This window comes from Pterocles gutturalis, unplaced genomic scaffold (genome assembly GCF_000699245.1).
Source record: "Pterocles gutturalis isolate BGI_N339 unplaced genomic scaffold, ASM69924v1 scaffold37524, whole genome shotgun sequence".
In the NCBI taxonomy this organism is placed as follows: Eukaryota; Metazoa; Chordata; class Aves; order Pterocliformes; family Pteroclidae; genus Pterocles; species Pterocles gutturalis.
This window is the reverse complement of record NW_010137033.1, coordinates 76838-95019: the sequence shown is the minus strand read 5'-3', so window position 1 is coordinate 95019 and position 18182 is coordinate 76838. Positions and strand designations below refer to the sequence as shown.

The 18182-nt window shown below is 45.9% G+C and overlaps 2 protein-coding genes across 2 annotated transcripts in view; one reads left to right on the top strand and one right to left on the bottom strand.

Annotated features, from left to right (window-relative positions):
• The first annotated feature begins 315 nt into the window (after positions 1–315).
• RECQL5 (RecQ protein-like 5) overlaps positions 316–18182 on the top strand; it is a 36655-nt gene continuing 18788 nt past the window's right edge. Inside the window, exons 1-7 of the mRNA XM_010082511.1 lie at positions 316–441; positions 1699–1820; positions 3637–4155; positions 4864–4969; positions 5423–5534; positions 7286–7448; positions 7801–7883. Coding sequence (XP_010080813.1) covers positions 321–441; positions 1699–1820; positions 3637–4155; positions 4864–4969; positions 5423–5534; positions 7286–7448; positions 7801–7883 — 1226 coding nt within the window. The 5' untranslated portion in view covers positions 316–320. The remainder of the gene's footprint in view (positions 442–1698; positions 1821–3636; positions 4156–4863; positions 4970–5422; positions 5535–7285; positions 7449–7800; positions 7884–18182) is intronic.
• Positions 15083–16742, bottom strand: SMIM5 (small integral membrane protein 5). The gene is made up of 2 exons (XM_010082508.1): positions 16616–16742; positions 15083–15204 (listed from the first exon to the last, which is right to left on the bottom strand). Exons 1-2 carry the CDS (start codon positions 16740–16742, stop codon positions 15083–15085), a joined length of 249 nt encoding a protein of 82 aa, XP_010080810.1.

Sequence of the window (18182 nt, the reverse complement as noted above, 5' to 3'; positions counted from 1 at the left end):
GGGGGGCTTGGGTAGGGGAAGGGGCGGCGGTTGGGTGGGGATCGGGCCCTGTCACCGTCCCTGTCACTGTCCCTGTCACTGTTCTCTCCCTGTTCCTGGCACTGTTCTCTCACTGTTCCTGCCCCTGTCACTGTCCCTGGCACTGTTCCCGTCACCGTTCCTGTCACCGTCCCTGTCCCTGTTCTCTCACTGTTCTGTCACTGTCCCCATCAGTGTTCCCTCACTGTTCCCATCACTGTTCCTGTCCCTGTCCCTGTTCTCTCACTGTCCCTGTCACTGTTCCCATCACTGTTCCCATCACTGTTCCCAGCTTTCCCAAGATGAGCGGCCAGGCTCCCCCGGGCCTGGAAGGCAGGGTCCGGAAAACGCTGCGGAAGGTCTTTGGGTTTGAGTCCTTCAAGACTTCCCTGCAGGAAAGTGCCACCATGACTGTGGCAAGAGGTGAGGCTCAGCATCGGACAGGTGTGAAGCGTGGCTGGGTTTCCATTTTCTGCGAGGGTGGTACTGCGGGAGTTGGTGTTGTGCCTGTTTTGAGGAGACGTCAGCTGGCCCTCCAAGCCCTCCCAGGCCTCCTCCGCTCTGAGGTCATTCCAGTGGCACAGGAGCGTGATCACGTGCTGCACAGAAGCTCTCTGGGCACGGCTTTGACCTGCCTGTTCTCCCTCGCATCTGTTTTGTAACCCCAGTATTGCATCAAGCAGGAAATAAGAAACCTTCAAGTGCAGCCTTGCTGGTATCTCCGCTGGAGGCATCTGCCAGCATAGGTATGGTCAGAGGAGATCAAAACTGTTTGCGTTTGTATATTTTCAGAGCAAACCTGTTGTTGTTGTAGGTGATATTAGACAGGAGATGACACCAGTAGAAGACTTGATTTCCTGGCATAGCTGAGATCTGTTCTCTGAATCATGTGGCCGTTATCCGAAACACGATTCTCCTGGTGTTACCGTCTCCCCCAGCATACTGCTGGTGGTTGGACAGGCAGCTCACGCCTTCGAGCTGCCAACCGTCAGCTCCCCTGGCAGGTCCCACGACGTGAATCAGAACAGTGTCAACCTCAGCACTCAGGATGCAGTTACAGTTCTCCTCTGTCACCATCAGCTGTGCATCAGATGTGCTGTTGACAACACACGGGCCAAAAGCGGTGTTCTGTCAGCAGGGTGTCGCTGCCTGTGAACGGTGCGTGCACTGGCATCTCCCTGACTTGCCGTGGATACTGCTTAGCGCTGTGACAGTTACTAACTGTGGGATATGATCTGTGTGGTTGAGATTTCCAACCCTTATTTCGTATGAGGTACCTTTCTGGGATGTGGTAAAGATCTGTCATGGGGTTGGTAATTTGGTAACTCGAGGTCTGTAAGCTGAAAGCAAGCAGCTCATCTGGAAGAGAGTTAACACAAATAACTTGTTTAATTTCTCTTTATTTTGATTTCTGTGTATCTTCTGGTACTTTTGTAAGGCTGTTTCTAAATGTTTACAAAGCCAACAGAGATTCTTTGAAGGAAACCACTGCAGGCACACAAAGCATTGCTGTGCTTTTAGAACCTAAAATGAAGTTTCGTTTGCTGGTATGCCACACCGCACGCACACACATACGCTATTTCTCACAGGTGACAAGCCATTGTGCCCACCCCTCCAGACAGAGCCCTGGGAACTTGCCACCACTCAGTAGCCCTGAGCTTTCTTCTGTTGTCTTTGCAGGCGAGAAGGATGTCTTTGTGTGCATGCCCACAGGGGCAGGGAAATCCTTGTGCTACCAGCTTCCCGCAGTGCTGGCAGTGGGCATCAGCATTGTCATTTCACCTCTGATTGCACTGATTCAGGTAACGTCTCCTGTGAGCCGGGGAAGAGCAGTCAGTGAAGGGGGTCGGGAGATGCTGGAGGCACAGTTGCCTCTTGTCTTTCTGTCCACGAGTCTCTGCTGTTGGCCTGCCTCTAGATTCTCATCTTGATGTCTCGGGGTGTTGTCCTTACCCTGGTGATGGCTGAAGAGACTGCAGCTTGGCTGCAGAGCAGAGTAACTGGTATGATACACTCAGTTCTCTAAAAGGAGGTTTTTCTTCTTTAATAATAACCTGGTGTTTTTTATTACTTTCTTCATTTTCTTCAGTTGTATTTTACCTCTGGTGTGCTATACAGAAGCAGCGGTGTACCTCAAATGGGCCAAACCAGATCTTTCCCCAGAAGAAAAGTGCTGTTGTACCTATAAAATAATCACTCTGGGAATTATGGAGTCACCTTTGCAGGCATGATTTGTTCTGCAACAAAGTGTCTTTTTGTTGTGGTCAGTCTTTCTGTCATGGGAAGAAGCTGGTTTAGCAGAGCTGCTCCTTGAGCACTTTCATCTGTGGGACTTTTTGTTTCCTGTATTCTGCCTTTTCTATTGTTTCATCACCTGTTGGGGGAAACCCTGTAAGAGCAGCTGTCGCATTGCTGAGACTTCTGTAAAGCACCTGATTAGCATCGCATGATCTCTGGTGGTGTAGGCTGCTGGTTTGGGTTTTGGTTTTTGTGGATTTTGTTTTAACTCCTTTGCAGTCTCAATGTATTACACATTAGGAATTAAGAGCAGGCTTGGTGATACATCTCAGAAAGGTGCTATAAATAGTGAATTTGTTCCAAGTGCAAGGATTTCTGATAAAGGTCCAGCACAGGAAATATTTTATCAGTGAAATGGAGGTTAAAAGAAATTAACATTGGTAACATTTACAGGTGAAACACAATGTGTTGGAGTGACAGATGGGTTGAGATGGGCTCAGAGAGTCTTAGGGAACAGAGCTGGAGTGAACCTTTGGAGGTCTTCTCATCAAGCCCTGAGATGGGGTGGTTATGCCTGAAATGGTCGTGGCGTATTTCAGTGTAGCTGAACTTCAAGAGCTTAGCCTGTGTAGTTTATTACAGGAAAGGCTGCGAGCTGACTTTGTGAACAGAAAACAGTGGAAATTCACTCAAGAACTGGTTTTCAGTGATAGCCAGTTTTCAGGACAATTCGTATTTTCTGGAATGTTCCGTGCTAGTGAAATGCAAGGGAACATCTCAGCATAGGGACAGGGAGGTGAATTTTTATGCCCGGTGTTTATCTGGATGTGATGCCATGTTTTCTTCTTGCTTTTCGTGGCATGATTCTCATCCAGACTTGGTTCTGTTACAGTGGTGATTTGCATGATCCTTGTATTTTCTCCTACCCCAGTTTTGTTTGTAATGTCCCGTAGCTATTTTGGAATGAAACGCACTCTGTAGGTGTAGGGTGGTGACACTCATTCTTCATCTGTGACATCTTGATGGTGTAAATCCTGAGACGTGTTGGTGGCTTGTTCCAGCTTGCTGTGGCTATGATGCGTTATTTTGCACAGATCCCTGCTGCTGTTCCCCAGCAGCAAAAAGACTGTCTTAAAGTGAATGGATGCACAAAAAGTGCAGTTGGATGTCAGCAGACAGGTATGCTCACAGTTCAAGATAAAGGCATCGAGCGTTGAGGTTCCAAATACCCAAACTGTAGGTGTATGTTGTCCTGAGACTCGATCCTGGAGGTTGAAGTTGGGGCCTCACCTGGATCTCCCTAGGAGGCTTTCTTGGTGATGGTGACGTTCTTTGTTTCCATTTGCTTTTTGTTTAATTTTAATTTTGTATTTACTCTAGGATCAAGTGGATCACTTGCTGGCTCTGAAGATCAAAGCCTGCTCTCTGAACTCCAAGCTTTCTGCCCAGGAAAAGAAGACTATCCTGGCTGACTTAGCAAGTGAGAAGCCCCAAGTGAAGCTCCTGTACATCACCCCAGAGATGGCAGCCGCCTCTTCCTTCCAACCTACCCTCAACTCTCTGGTATCCCGAAACCTCTTATCCTACCTGATAATCGATGAAGCGCACTGCGTCTCCCAGTGGGGACACGATTTCCGACCCGACTACCTACGGCTGGGCACTTTGCGGACTCGCATACCCAACACACCATGTGTTGCCTTGACTGCCACTGCCACCAAGCAGGTCCAGGAGGATATTGTGGCAGCGCTTAAGCTAAAGCAGCCGCTTTCCACGTTTAAGACTCCTTGCTTCAGATCTAACTTGTTCTATGATGTGCAGTTCAAAGAGCTCTTGGCTGATCCATACACCAACTTGAAGGATTTCTGTCTGAAGGCGCTTGAAGTGAAGAACACCACTGGGGTAGGTTTTACATTTAGGAAAAAAAGCTAAACTGAACAAAATCTACCTTAGTGGTCACTGACTTTCCAGTGGTCAGTATGGCCAACTGGTCTGTGGCCAGGGAAGGAGGAGGTCCCGGGAAGGAAAGTGCTCACATATGGTTTTCAGTTCCTCTAAAACTGCTCACGTATGGTTTTTAGTTCCTCTAAAATAAGCAGAATGAGAAGGCTGTCTTCCTTTCAGAAATGTCCTCAGAAGGGAGTTGGTCTAACAGAAAATGGATTAGAAATATGTGACTAGCATTTCTGTCTTGGTTTGTCGTGTCCCAGGCAATCATTGTATGGTTTAAGGTGTTCTGCTCTTCTAGTACGGTGAGGGCGAACAGAAGAAAGTGGTGTATTGAATTTCCTGCTCTAACACTAGTTCCCAAAATAACTCTCACAACTCGGTTACAGCTTCTGCACCAGTTTATCTGTATGGCAGAGGTAGGCTGCTTCTTGCCTTGTGTCCACGGGGACAGGATTGGGGGATCATATTTGGCCAATGTAGGACTTGGAAAGAAACTTTATGGCTGATTTATATTTGTGCTGCAACAGTATCTTTCAGTTGCTGGGGGATCAGCTTGGAGAAAAGATGAGCTTTAGGCATCCCTCCTGTCTCCGCCACACTGACTGCAGCTTTGCTGACTGGCTCCAGACACTGTCACAGGCTTTCTCTCCTGTCTCCCAGGAGTACTCCGGTTGTGGCATTGTGTACTGCAGGATGCGGGATGTGTGTGACCAGCTGGCTATTGAACTGAGCTACCGAGGAGTGAAAGCCAAGGCTTATCACGCAGGTACGGGACGCTGGCTCTGCATCTCTCAGTAGCTGGTAGAACTCAGCTGAACAATCTGTCAGGCCTGGGTTGGGGCTACCTAGAAAACAGCTTTATAGGCACGGTCTGCAATGTACCTGATGCTCGAGCATCAGGGCTGCGAGGTACGTGCGGGGCCTTCAACAGCACAACCGTTGGTTTTGTTGGATCTTGTGTGGCCTAAATATAACAACTGCTTTTATCTCAGGAGGGATCTGAATTTTTCTCTTTGGAATAGAAACAGCTGCTGCTGACTTCTGCTTGATCACAGGCCAATTGAAACGTGGGCAGAGAGGAGTGTGTACATCAGCCAGTTTCAGTGAGGGGGTTGCCTTGCAATGGGGGAATGGAGGAGGAAGAAAAATCCTCTCGTTTCTTTACTTTTTTCCTTTTTTTTCCTTGTCATTATTTCCTTCCCTCTTTTTCTCTTCCCAGGACTCAAGGCCGCTGACAGGACTTCAGTCCAGAATGAATGGATGGAGGAGAAGATCCCTGTTATTGTTGCAACCATCAGTTTTGGAATGGGAGTAGACAAAGCGAACGTCAGGTGTGTGAGGCTGGGTGTTGTGCACCACCAGAGACTGAGACCTGAGCAGTGGGAAGGGAAAGCCTCAGTCTGTTACCCGATACATCTGACTGAAATGCCTGATGAACACTTGCTAAAACCCACAAAAACAGAGCTGGAGGTTTTATATCTTAGAGGCAGCAAAAACAATCCTGGAAGGGTTTTGCAAAGAAATTTAAAAACATGGCACCAGAGTTCCTCTTTGCCAGTCATCTTCAAAACAAAGAAAATAGGAGGAATGCTTGTTTTTTGCCACACCCTCCAGGGTTTCAGAAAGAACCATCTCAAGGCAATCACAGCTGTCTCTTTCACTTCTCTTAGTGCAATAGTTGCTGTTAAAAAGCAGCGGGAAGAAAATCTGCACCTAAAATAATTCATACACCCTCTACTAAAATAGAAATGGCTTTTTTTAGAGATCTGTTGCAATGCACTGGGGAAAAAAATAGCAGTTCACAAATGGCAATAACCATATAAAAAATACAGCTCTAGTCCAAGGACGGAAACTTTGCACATGTTTTCAGTTGCTGTTCCCCTGGGACTTCTAACTGTCGCCATGATTGCTCTGTGTTGTTAGAATTTCTGCACTGCAGTATAGCTGTGCTGAGTTAGTTTGTGAGCTGTGATCATTTAGTAGAGGGATAACTCAGGTGTGGCTCACACTACACCCCCCGCAGTGAGAGAACCGATCTGTGTTGGCAGAGTTCTGAGTGTTCATGCATATGTTATCAAGTAAGATCAGGTCTGACAAGTTCTGGAGGTGACTCTTCTGGACAAAAGGGAAAATGGAGGTGTTGTGGTTTTTTGATGGAATCTGCTCCTCTCTCTTCACTGCTAATGTAGTTTTGCCTGAGATTATTAATCAATTCCTTCTGTAAACTTCCTGATGGGGAATAAATATGTAGGGCTGTGATGCTTCCTACCTGGCCGGTTCCTGGAGTGTTTGTGTTTGAAGAAACATGTTTGCTTGCTTTTGTCATTTAATCTTTTGCCACACCTATATGCATCATACCTGCCTCTGGGACACGCTGGTTTTCAGGCAGACTGGTATTTAAAACATTGGCAGCGTTACCGTGCTGTCAAATCTTCTCAACCCAGGTGTAAGCTGGATTGCTGAATATTCAGGTACAAGGAGGTTTCAAGCGGTCTTGCAGTGGTGTGTTGAAAACCTTCCCTCAGAGATTACATACAGTTTAGTGGTGATTCACAGTCGTATTTGCTAGCTGGGAAGGGTGCCCTCGTCTACAAGTGAGTGTGGTGACACAGAATTTCCCATGCAAACTTTGTTGGCAAAGCAGCATCTTTTTAAAATTGAGGATTTCAAATTGTGTTCCACAAAATAAACAGGACTTTTTAATGAACACTGTATTTGATGGTAAAATCTCCCAAACTCCTTAAGTCAATATCTTTATTCTCACTCTTAATGGTGTACAATTGCATGCACATTTGGGATATTCACGTGCCCATTCATTTCCATCCATGTGGGGTGACCTCCTGCTCGCATGTTTAGATGCATGTGTTTTCTTATACCTCTGCTGCTGTCCTTGTGTCTCCTGTGTTGCGGACTTAAATTTGTGTGTGCAAAATCCCTTGCTCTGCTGAGTCCTCCATCTTTTATGCCTTTGCTGCCCCCTTTTTTTTTTTTTAACTGTTTTTGATGTCCACAAACAGAATCGTGTTGGGAGTGATGGACGAAACCTGCAGCCTTACGTTTCCTGTTGTGTTATCACGTGCAGATTCGTTGCCCATTGGAATATTGCCAAGTCAATGGCTGGATATTACCAAGAGTCCGGCAGAGCTGGGAGAGATGGGAAGCCATCCTGCTGCCGCCTCTATTACTCAAGGAATGACCGGGATCAAGTCAGCTTCCTGATTAAGAAGGAGCTCTCTAACATCCAGGTAAGATCTGCAGAACAGTATCCACCTGCTTAGATGTGCTGCCTTGGCTCTGATTGGGTTTGCCTGCAGTGACCTCTGAATACGCAAAGATGAAATGAGTTTTTCTGGGTCTGGAGCTGTCTGTAGCTCTGCTTCAAGGGAAGCAGAAAGTAATGAAGCAGAAAGGAAAAGGCTGCCAGAGCCAGCTCAAGCTCTGTGAGAGAGGCATGGGTGAGCAGAAGCATGGAGCAGGGTGGGGTCTGTACCTGTTTGCCATATTGATCGGAAGGGTTGGATTTGATCATTTTTAGAGTTACTTTATCCATTTATATTTAAATTGAAGACTATAGTTATTGTCTTTGTCTACTTTCAGGAAAAAAAAGGCACCTTAAAAGAATCCGATAAAGCTGTGATGACAGCTTTTGATGCCATCGTGAACTTCTGCGAGGAGCTGGGGTGAGTGCGCTTCTTTCAAATACTGTTTAATCATGGGGAAACCACGCCCTATCCCTTCCAAGGCACTGTTCTGGCTGAGATCTTGCATGTTCAGGAAAAAGGAAACAGTGAATGAATCTCCTGGTATTTTGCTGTTTGGACCGAGGAAGGTGTCCCTGAGACATCTCTCACTCACTCCCACCTCTGAGTTAACAGAGATGTTGGTCTTGGAGCCTGACCAAGTGACACGGTGATGTTAAACTAGAACTCCTCTGGCTGTGAATTTTACTATCTTTGGTGATGGGTTGACTTTGTTCCATTTGCTTTTGTTTTGACTCTTTCCTCCTTCACTACATCATCTCTCTTCTAAGGAGACAGATAGCCTAATCAGCATGAGATGGAAGCATTTAGATTTAATGTTTCTCTAAATCTCAAGGGCTCCACTTCTGCAAAGAACTAGGTATCCGTGATTCTCACTGACCTTAGAAAGAACTGACGGTGCTTGGAATGCTTCAGAAACAGGCCCAGATTACGGATGTGCCGAATCTAAATGCAGAGTAGCAACCGCAACATGCGTTGTTAAGGTTTAGTTTGTGTAAGCTGCATGAACTTGTAAGCTGTAATTGTACTAATTGCTATTCTGTGCTGGATAGAATCAAAGCTGTAATTTTACCAGTATGTGTTCACTTACTGAAAATGGTCAACACGCGTCTTACTTTCAAGTCTGCATTTTGGTTCATTTTCACACCTATTTCTAGGGCGACTTTTTCAGTCACTTCTTTTCTGATGCCTTGGTGAGCGTGTTCTCTCCTTGTGGTCATGTTTCGTAAACAAATCCTGGTTTTATGGGGTTGCTCTGGGACAGTCTTGTTTGTACAGAAGTGTGGCAGAACATCATGTAGTCCTGGGGCACCTGAAGGAGCACTTTGCCCAAAGTCAAGGAGATTTGGGGAAGTAGCTACTAGGAGGCTTCTTGCTATAAGAGTTTGATCCGCTTACTTGGCTAAGCAGCTCTGCTTCTCCTGGTGTATGTTACCAGCTCACAGCAAGAGCAGCCACATGACTGTGTCTGGGTTTTGTACAATGAGAGAGGCAGCTGTAGCTGTCTGGTTAGATGCTAACCTTGGGATATCTTGGCATCTATTTCTCCTTGATGCCTAAGCTGGTTGTCAGGAGAGTTAGTTGTGACAATTGTGTCTTGGAATGGACATTAGTGCCATATGAACTGGACTGGGATCACTGGACTAACCTTGCAAAAGCCAGAAGCATTCACAGGACATTCCAGGGTGGTGTCCCAGTGAGGACAAGAGTTAGGCTCCATGTCACCGTCTTACAGCATCTCCCACTTCCCACATGCTGTAAGGAGCCTGGCTGCTCTCTGAAGTGAGGACCTTCTCTAGCGTTGCACGGCAGCAGTGAGGCAATAACTGAGCAAGGACAGAGAGAAAACATTCTCCTTTGCTCAGATGAATAGTAACGGAAATAGGATTTCACGGGGTACGTAAGAGAGATTTCTGTAAGGGAATGTCACTGACCCAATCAGAAATCATATCTCCCATACTTTTTCTTCCCTCCCCCAGCTTTGCACATTCTTCCTACCATGTAACGTGCCATATGCATCCCAGAGTCGCATATTGCAGCACCACTGACCGGCTTCCCGGCTCATAACTGTACAGGAGACTGAGATGCTATTTAAAGGACTGCCACATTGCATTTCTGTCTTACATTTTGAATTCATACAGTTCTATTCACTATCCAAACAGTGAAAGCAAACTTGAAACTCTGACCTTTCAAGGTTCTAAATAAGAACAAATAAAGACAGACTTGTATACTGGCAAGCAAGTCTTTGCATAGTGTATTTAGGCTATTGTCAGAGTGTGACAGGGGAACAATGACATAAGCTGCTTTTAGAAAGTGGGTTTAGACAAAGCTTTTGCTGGTCAGAGTTTCCTGTTGCCCATTTGCAAGATGGAAAAAAAAGCCCCATGTAACTGCAGTAGCAGAAGACATCTAACTGGTGGTTTTGCTTGAAAGATGAAAATCAGGCAATACTGGTTGACTTTGGTATTTGGCTAGTCACGCAGGTCCCGAACACAGACAGACTCATGTACTGAGTTTGCTGTGGGCTTGCAGAACAACTTGCTGGCACTGCTACATTGTTGTCGATGCATGAAAGTTACATGGGGGGAAATAACCAGCCAGGGAGAGAAGAGAAGAGAACTTTCTCTGAACAACAGAATTGGGCTGTAGCTGGGCTGATTCTTGCTTAGCTGCAGGGCTCCAAGTACTGCACTTCATCTCTGCTGTTTATGCACCGCTCTGTGCCGTGGAGATGAGCAGCACCCAAAGATGGCAGCAAATAAGACGAGAGCAACAAAAACAAGACAGAAGGTGCCAATCACCACTAGCCCTCCAAGAGCCCAGTTACTTGTGACAATCAGTCTCTTTAGGTCTTCCAGAACCGAGGATGCCTCTTGTACCGATGACATGCTGGCGTCCACCCTGCTGGAGGCAGACAAGAACAAGATCAGATGTTGGTGTACCCTCTCTGTGCTCTGAGCCACAGTCTCAAAACCAGTATAGGCACACACGCGGTCTGTGCCTGCAGGTATCCCTCTTCCAAAAGGGAGAGTCACCGTTCACAGAAATAGGAGCATAAACCAGAAGAAAGATAGAGCTGAGGCCAGTTTCATGATCAGATCTACAGAGATGTAAGGAGGAAGGCTTCTGGCTTTACAAGATTTTGGTAGTTCAGGTTTCTTTTAATCATAGTTATCAATATTTTAAATAATAGAGTGTCTCTCCCAGCATATTCAGATCTTCATGTACAACTTGTTGCTCCCATAGGGCTTAGAATAGTCTAGTTATGTAAAAAAGGTCTCTTGTTAACAGAGTTTGCTTTAATTACTGTGCAATGGAAGCATCAGTTCTTAGGTCCAGCAACAATTTAAACTGGGATCTCAGTGGGTTCTACACATTTGCTCTTTCACTGATACTTGCATAATGACAGCTTTCTAAAGAACATCCAGCATCTCTTTGCAAGCATCTTGTGGTTTTACTAAAGCTTCTTTGTTTCTCAAGGGAAAGGATGGATTATATCTCACACTTTCTCTCAAATATGACTACGCAGACATAACACAGGAAGAGATCTGTGTTATTTTTGAAAATTTGACTTGCTGGCCCTTATAACTCTATCCTTAATATCATAAGGAAGAGGATTAGTGATGTAAAGCATGTTTCCTGAAGTCTTTGTTTCTTTCTCAGCAGCCAAATACATTCAGTTCATGCTTTGTGTTCTGGAACGATGGCAGATCACCATGCCCAGTCTCTAACCAACAGGCACAGAGGACATGAAAGCCGTAGTGGATAGCTTCACCTTTAAAAAGGAGGCAGCCTAGATACTAGTCCTGTAGACCCAAAGGCAGGAACCCTGTGTGACTGTACACCCTAGAAAGCTCCCATCTCTTTTGCTAACCACAGTTAATCTCCTGGAACAGGAGAGCTGTATATGATTTTATAAATACCTGGAGCCGCCGTGTTTGTAGTCAGTGTTTCTTCTGGTGTCTCCTCTGGACTCCCTCCAAGAGATCTTGGCCTGTGGCGAGGGACCCCCTGACTGTACCTGGGAGGTTTGTAGAGCCAGCATGAAACTTGCCCGTTTCTACTGCAGTAAATGATTAACAGCTGATTTTCCTGCAAAGGTGTGGCTAATCTAATCAAAGGCCTTGAGCCTAGTTAATAAGACCTAGAACAGCTCTCACTCAGGCCTTTCTTCCTCCCCATGCCTTTATCCCCTCCTGCATGTGTTCCAGTGCTTGTAAAGGCCCACTGTGTCCTCTGACTGGGGGAGGCTGCACGTTTTTCCCTGGGTCTGTATTGTGAACTTTGTTAGGAGATTGCCATGTCTAAAATGAGACTGTGAACAAGACTGCCCTCCAGTCCAAACTTCAGTGTGATGGTTGAGGTCGATAAACTCATTACAGAGTCTTCCACTGCTGTTAGCGGCAATAAAATTGACACCCTGCTGCTTTCCTAACTGAAGAAGACCAGAGGGATGGTACTGGAGAGAGGAATAAGGGAGAAGGAGGAGAGCATGACATGTGAGACTGCGTGTGTGTAAAAGGAAACTTGTTTTTCACAAGCCAAGCAAACCACTGTGAAACCAGCGGGATGATGTTACAGAGTATAAGCTATTCCATTACATGATCAGTAGAACTTCAGCCGCATCTGCTGGAGAGGATGGCCTTGCTGTCTCTTTTAGGTCCCTCAGGGAAAGACACTTGTCTCATTCTAGGCTCACTCAGGCTTTCACAACGTGTACAGAAGTTGTTGTGATTGAAGCAGTCTTGTCCCAGTCTGTGCTCTTCTGAATCTCCCTCTGCTTTTTGAAACAGAGAGGATCCATCCTCTCTAGTGCTCAGGGTGTTCCACGCCCCTTTATGTGGGTAATGATTTAAGCCAAAACCACAAAAGCTTGCGTGAGTGGTGAGCAGGGACCCAGAAACCAAAGAGCTGCAGCGAGCTGGGGATTTGCCGGACATGCTTCAGGCCAACCCCATCTACTGCGTGCAAGAAGGCAGCAAACCCCATCCAGCCCAGCAAGCAACTGGTGTGTGTAAATATACCAGTTTAGAGGAATAGTCCAGCTGAGCACAATGGTACGCAGGGGTACAAAGCAGAACATTAGGCCTGTGAGGTCCAGGCAGGTACATAGAGCTAAGTGCAGGGATCCCTGCTCTACATGGTGTCTGCTCCTCTGCTCCAGAAAGCCACTGAATTCTTTAGATAATTGCTTAATTTTCTCTCCTTCTCTTTTTTTACTGGTGCTGTGTTTATTCTCTGCTCAGAACTTAGAGTGGCAGAGACAACACAGGAGTAATTTTTCTTGTCCCCCTGCCTGGTATCTGTCAGTGGTTTGACTTGTAACACCACTGGGAAATGGGTTTGTAGCTTTTCCTGTTGAGATAAGGCCTGGCAGCTTGCTCCTAGGAACAGCAACCTGTCAGTCGTTGGTATGTTTCCAGCCCGCTGAGCTTCCTCCTGACTGTTAGCACAGACTGGTTCCATGCTGCTGAAACATTTCTCAATGGGATTCTGTTAATTCCTGTAGCTGGCACTGTCTAGCACAGGCTAGGACAGAAAATAAGCTCTGTTCTTGCACAGGTCTTGTGACTTAGATACAGAAATGTCTGTCGAGTCTGTCCCCTGCAAAAGAGACTGAGACTTTCTATGTCACCTTGATTCTCACTTGTTTGTAAATGAAATGAGCAAAGACATATCTGACAGAGACCTTAGAGTGATGCATCTCTGAATGTTGATTAAACTGATGCCACGCCTGAGCTTACCCTACCCTAACATATTGGTTGGGAGTGAAGCTTTGGGACAGCGCAATAAAGGCCAGCACGTTGTTAGTGTACCTGCACGCAGTACCTCATACCAGTGCAGTCTGCTGCTGGCAGTTCTCAAGTTGGGGCTCAAATATTTACTTTCTAATGAGCATCCTCACCTTCTGCTGGAAAGTTTTTTTTGTTTTTTATTCATTTAAAAGTAATATTGGTAGTTTGAGGATTTTTTTTTCCTTAAGACTATTCTTATGTCACTGGCTGCAGATATATTCCAATGTGCAGCAGTACAAAAATGCAAAATACCTCAATGTAGTTTCTTTGCAAAAATTAAAGTGCATTAAGTACATGAGAAGCTACTGATGGAATGTGCTTTCTACTAATTTGGGTGCAGGCATCAGAGAAGAGAGGTTTCTTTACAAAGTTTTATCTTTTTTTTGTCCTTTCTCAAGTGTGAAGTATATTTAAAAGCCCACTGCTACAAACTTGAGTCTTTTCTCTCTAGCTGGATGTCAGCTCTGGTATATACATGTGTAATCCCTTTGACTCCTTTACACTCAGCAGTTGGAATACAAGGGTGGAAGATTACTTGTCCATATGCATGTAACTTTTTATACCTTCCCATAAAAGTGGTTGGTTTCGCATTTGGGGCTGAAAGAGAGCCCAGTGGCTTGCGGTGTTAGGTGTAGTACGATGGTCTTCCATCTGGCTGTCCCAGTTACGAAAGTCGTGGCCTGTGCCACAGCCCTGTACTTACATAACTCCATTTATGAAGTTCAGGGAAGTGTAAACCAAGTGTACACAGTGGCTGCAGCATGGAAAAGGGATTTATTTGCACTTGTTAACTTCAGCTGTACAGCCCGTCCTTGGCTGTGCTTTGTCACAACGCCCGCTGTCAGCTGCTGCGTGTACACCCTGATGGTTACCATACTGTCTGTCAGTCCTCTGCAATGCCTCTGTATATGCTAATAATCATACTTTAGGCATAATGTTTATGTCCACTAAAATAAACTGCACACAGTGCAGGGAGTCAGGCACACAGGTCCCTCAAGTGAGGACAGGGATTTGTTCATCTCCTGTAACTCCCATGCTCTGTAAGGACCATTCCCCTGCCATAAGCAGAAGAGCAGAACCACACATTTACCAGCAGAATGATCAGATTAAGCCATAGCATTGGTGAGTTCTTCCCTTTTGCCTTGATCTTTCTCTTTACAAAGAGCTTGATCAGATTTTCCTCTTTGGCAATTTCACGCCATTGTAACACTGATGAAATAAAGCAGGGAGCACTTGTTACCAGTTGTACTCGGCCTCAGTTGGCATGTCTAGATCAGAAGATCCATGATTTGTTTTCAGGAGACAGCTCAGATGAACATGTCTGTTGCAGGTGGCTTTTAAGAGAGCAGGCTGGGGCCTGATCCCAGCTCTACTGGGCATGTGGACCTCCCAGTGGTGTCAGTGGGTTTTGCTAGTGCCCAGCACCATCCTTCTGGATTAACCACCTGTGAAGAGAGCGGGTGCTGCCTAGCGTGTGGCAGTGTACGTGTTCCCTGCTTTGGTCTGTGGCTCCATGCTCACGGAGGGAGGCCTTGGCTGGCCCAGCTGCAGGGCTGTCACTGGGAAAGCGTCTCTGTTTTCTCAGTGGCATGTGTCCGTGCACTCCCACCCCACCCCAGGAGAGGGAGACAGTGATGGGAAAGTAGCGTTACCTTTCTGGTCACGCCACGGAGCCCAGCAGTGGCTGTCACAGAAAGAAGGAATTCCATGCTGTGATTTCTGGTCCTCTGAGTCATATTAGTTAATATTGTTACTGCCCATAGGGCTGAACCATGATGTCCATGCATGTCCTTGATAGCAGGTTGTGTCACCCCTTGTTGCACTTCATGAATGGGTGATTGGGCGGACTTGCATCTTCCTACGTCTGTGGTCAGGACGTCCATCACAGCTACAGCAGCTGTAGCAGCAGCAACTGCAGGCGATGATCATGAGCACCAGAACAGTGGCTGGAAAGAGAAGCAAAGGATATTGCTTCATGATGTAGGAGCAATCACTGGAGAGTAACCCTGTGTCTCCTCCCAGTTGTTTGGTGAGCAGCAGAATGAACAAAGTCTGGTTTCTTGCTGATTTTTTTTTTTCCCCCCTCTATATCCCACCTCCCTCCTCCCAAGTTCCTGCTCCCTTGTATTAGTTATCCATTTAATCTGGACAGTCATTACCAGATATTTCATGAGCTGAAGAGCTACGTACAAAGCCATGTGGAAGCATATCTTTGCCTGTGTAATGGGCTGATGTTTTGGAGATGACATGCAGCAATTAAGTAGAGCTGTGTGCCTGGAAAGGATGGAGATCCAACTCTACCCGTAGTTGTGTCAGAAACAACCCAAGAGAACTGGGTTAGTCAGACTGGCAGTTGCATTTCTGAAGGGTGCATGCAGTGTGCCCTTTAACCAGGATACACGTTTGTGACTGGTTGGCTTTTTTCTTTTTCTTTAATTAGCTTGAGAAAATAGATACTTCAAACACAAGGTTTTGTTTTGCAAAGCAGTAGAATAACTTATTTTTATTCTACGCTAGACATAATGGTTGGTGTTGGGAGGGATAGGTTAGTTTATCTGGAATAGAAGAGGATGACTTGTTTAATCCTGCAAAACACATCAGAGTGCATGAACGTGCACGTGTGTGTGCATGTGTTCCTTAAAAGTCTGGAGCTGGGCTGTCAGGTTACCAGACCTGTGGGGAACCAGCTGTAGGTATGAAAAAAATAAAGCATCAGGTGTGTCTTTGTGAATTCCAGCCCAGGGAGGAGTGTCCCAGCTGGATACACACCCTTCCTTTTGTCTGGCAGCAAAGTGTTACCTCTTCAAGAGGGAGGGCCTGCCTTCCTTCCTGCTTGTTTTCCCATTGTCTAAACAACCTTCATCCCCCTTGATCAGGCAGTTCTTTGTTATTCCTTCCATGCCATCCCCACACAGAGCAGCAGGAGGGATCTTGCTGTTACCAGAGGAGAATAAATAGGCTCATCTCAAGCATACTGGCCTCCACGGAACTAATCACAGGGATGACACTGAGTCTCACACTTTGTGTCTTCCGCGGCAGAGAGATGCCCCAATACCACTTGTTGTAAACTATCTCCTGTGCATCAGAACATTGCAGCTGCTCTGGGTTATACTGCTCTTTAGGGCTTAAATATGAGCGCTTTGGGGAAAGCTATACTGTTGCCTGTTGTGCTCTGTATGCATGCAGAGATACGCATTGACTATTAAAAAATTACCTAGAAATTAAAGTGGGCTCAGAGCACAGCCTGGAAAACAACTGCCAACAATGCAAACCCACCAGCAAAGATCGTGGAGCAAGGAGCCCCCACAGAAGAGAAGAGACATTCTGACACCCCTTTGCCTCCACGGGTAAACTCACCGATAAACAGAAGAACCACACAAAAGGACACAATCTCCACCGGCTCAGCCTTGGGCAGTTTCTGGAGCTTAAGGAGAAACTTCTCACCAATGGTTTGCATTTCCTTCAGAAAGCCTTCAGAAGACATTCTGGCTCAACCTCTCCAGGCTTTATGCTGTAGAAGAACCAAACAGAGAATAAACCTTTTCACTGACTAATGCTAGGAAGCTGCCAGCCTTCTTATAGAGCTGGTGATCACAAGGAAAACAAGTTTATCTGGTCTCAGTCCTTGTTCCCAGTAGCTAAGGTGGAGGACTAGTAATTGTCTACGTGTTCTGACACTATTTTAATTTCAAAACCTGGCTTTGAGGGTGCTTTTGTCAGCTGCACTGTTCAGCAAAGGCAAAACGGTGTTTCTTCTAAAAGGACCCTTATTTCAGCAGACGTGGAGTTAGAACTGAACAGTGCCTGCCCTTGGCATTCACCCAATGAAAGCAGTTTTTTTCCCCGGTTGTACTAACTTGTCCTTCCAGAAAGAAATGCAATTCTAACTCAAATTCCAAATGATGAACTCTAGCGGTACATACAGTTTTCAGTTGTTTTTTACTGAGTAACACAAAGTAGGCTCCCTTGAAGACTTCTTGCACTTCCAGCTACAGGAAGCCCCTTCAAAAACTAAGGCACTTACTTCAGTACCCCACTACAATACCATCAATAATGTTTTATCAACCAGTTTTACTGAGTGGTGATATTAAGAGCTAAAGTCTGTGTTCACTGTGGACAGCTGGATGCTTTTCAACTTCTTACAGATGACAGCAAGTTTTATATGGTAAGCTAAATGTCACTTTTTTTTTTCTTTTAAGCCACTGTCTGTTCTAATGAGCAATATACAAATTGAACAGTGGATGTCCACCCATCACTGCTGGTGATAAGCAAAGCAAAAGCCCCTGCGTCTCTCAGGGAGCTTCTCCCTTATGGAGCTACTCCTTCCTGCCCTGCTTACACCTTCTTTATTCTCAGAAAGAACTATCACCTGGAACTATTGTTACTGAAAATATTATTAATCACAGAATCAAGGAATGGTTTGGGGTGGAAGGGACCTTAAAGCCCATCCAGTCCCACCCCCTGCCATGGGCAGGGACACCTCCCACCAGCCCAGGTTGCCCAAAGCCTCATCCAGCCTGGCCTTGAACCCCTCCAGGGATGGGGCACCCACAGCTTCTCTGGGCAACCTGGGCCACTGCCTCACCACCCTCCGTGTAAAAAAAATCCCAATATCTCATCTCAATCTCCCCTCTTTCAGCTTAAACCTGTTACCTCTTGTCCTATCCCTCCACCCCCTGATCCATCATCAAAAAGCTGATGGAGCTTTTTGAGAAATATCCATAGTTCTGCCTCAAACAAGTGTTTGGACAGGTCAGCACTTGGATGGATTAGAACTCATGTCATAATTGTATGTCATAATGTACTGCTTGTGTGTGTTGTAACAGTCAACACTGTTTCATGGGACTTGAACGTTGCAATTTAATATCCTAGTGTTGGTGATAAGACAAAGCCAAGTGACCAAGACAGTGCTTCCAGAATAAGC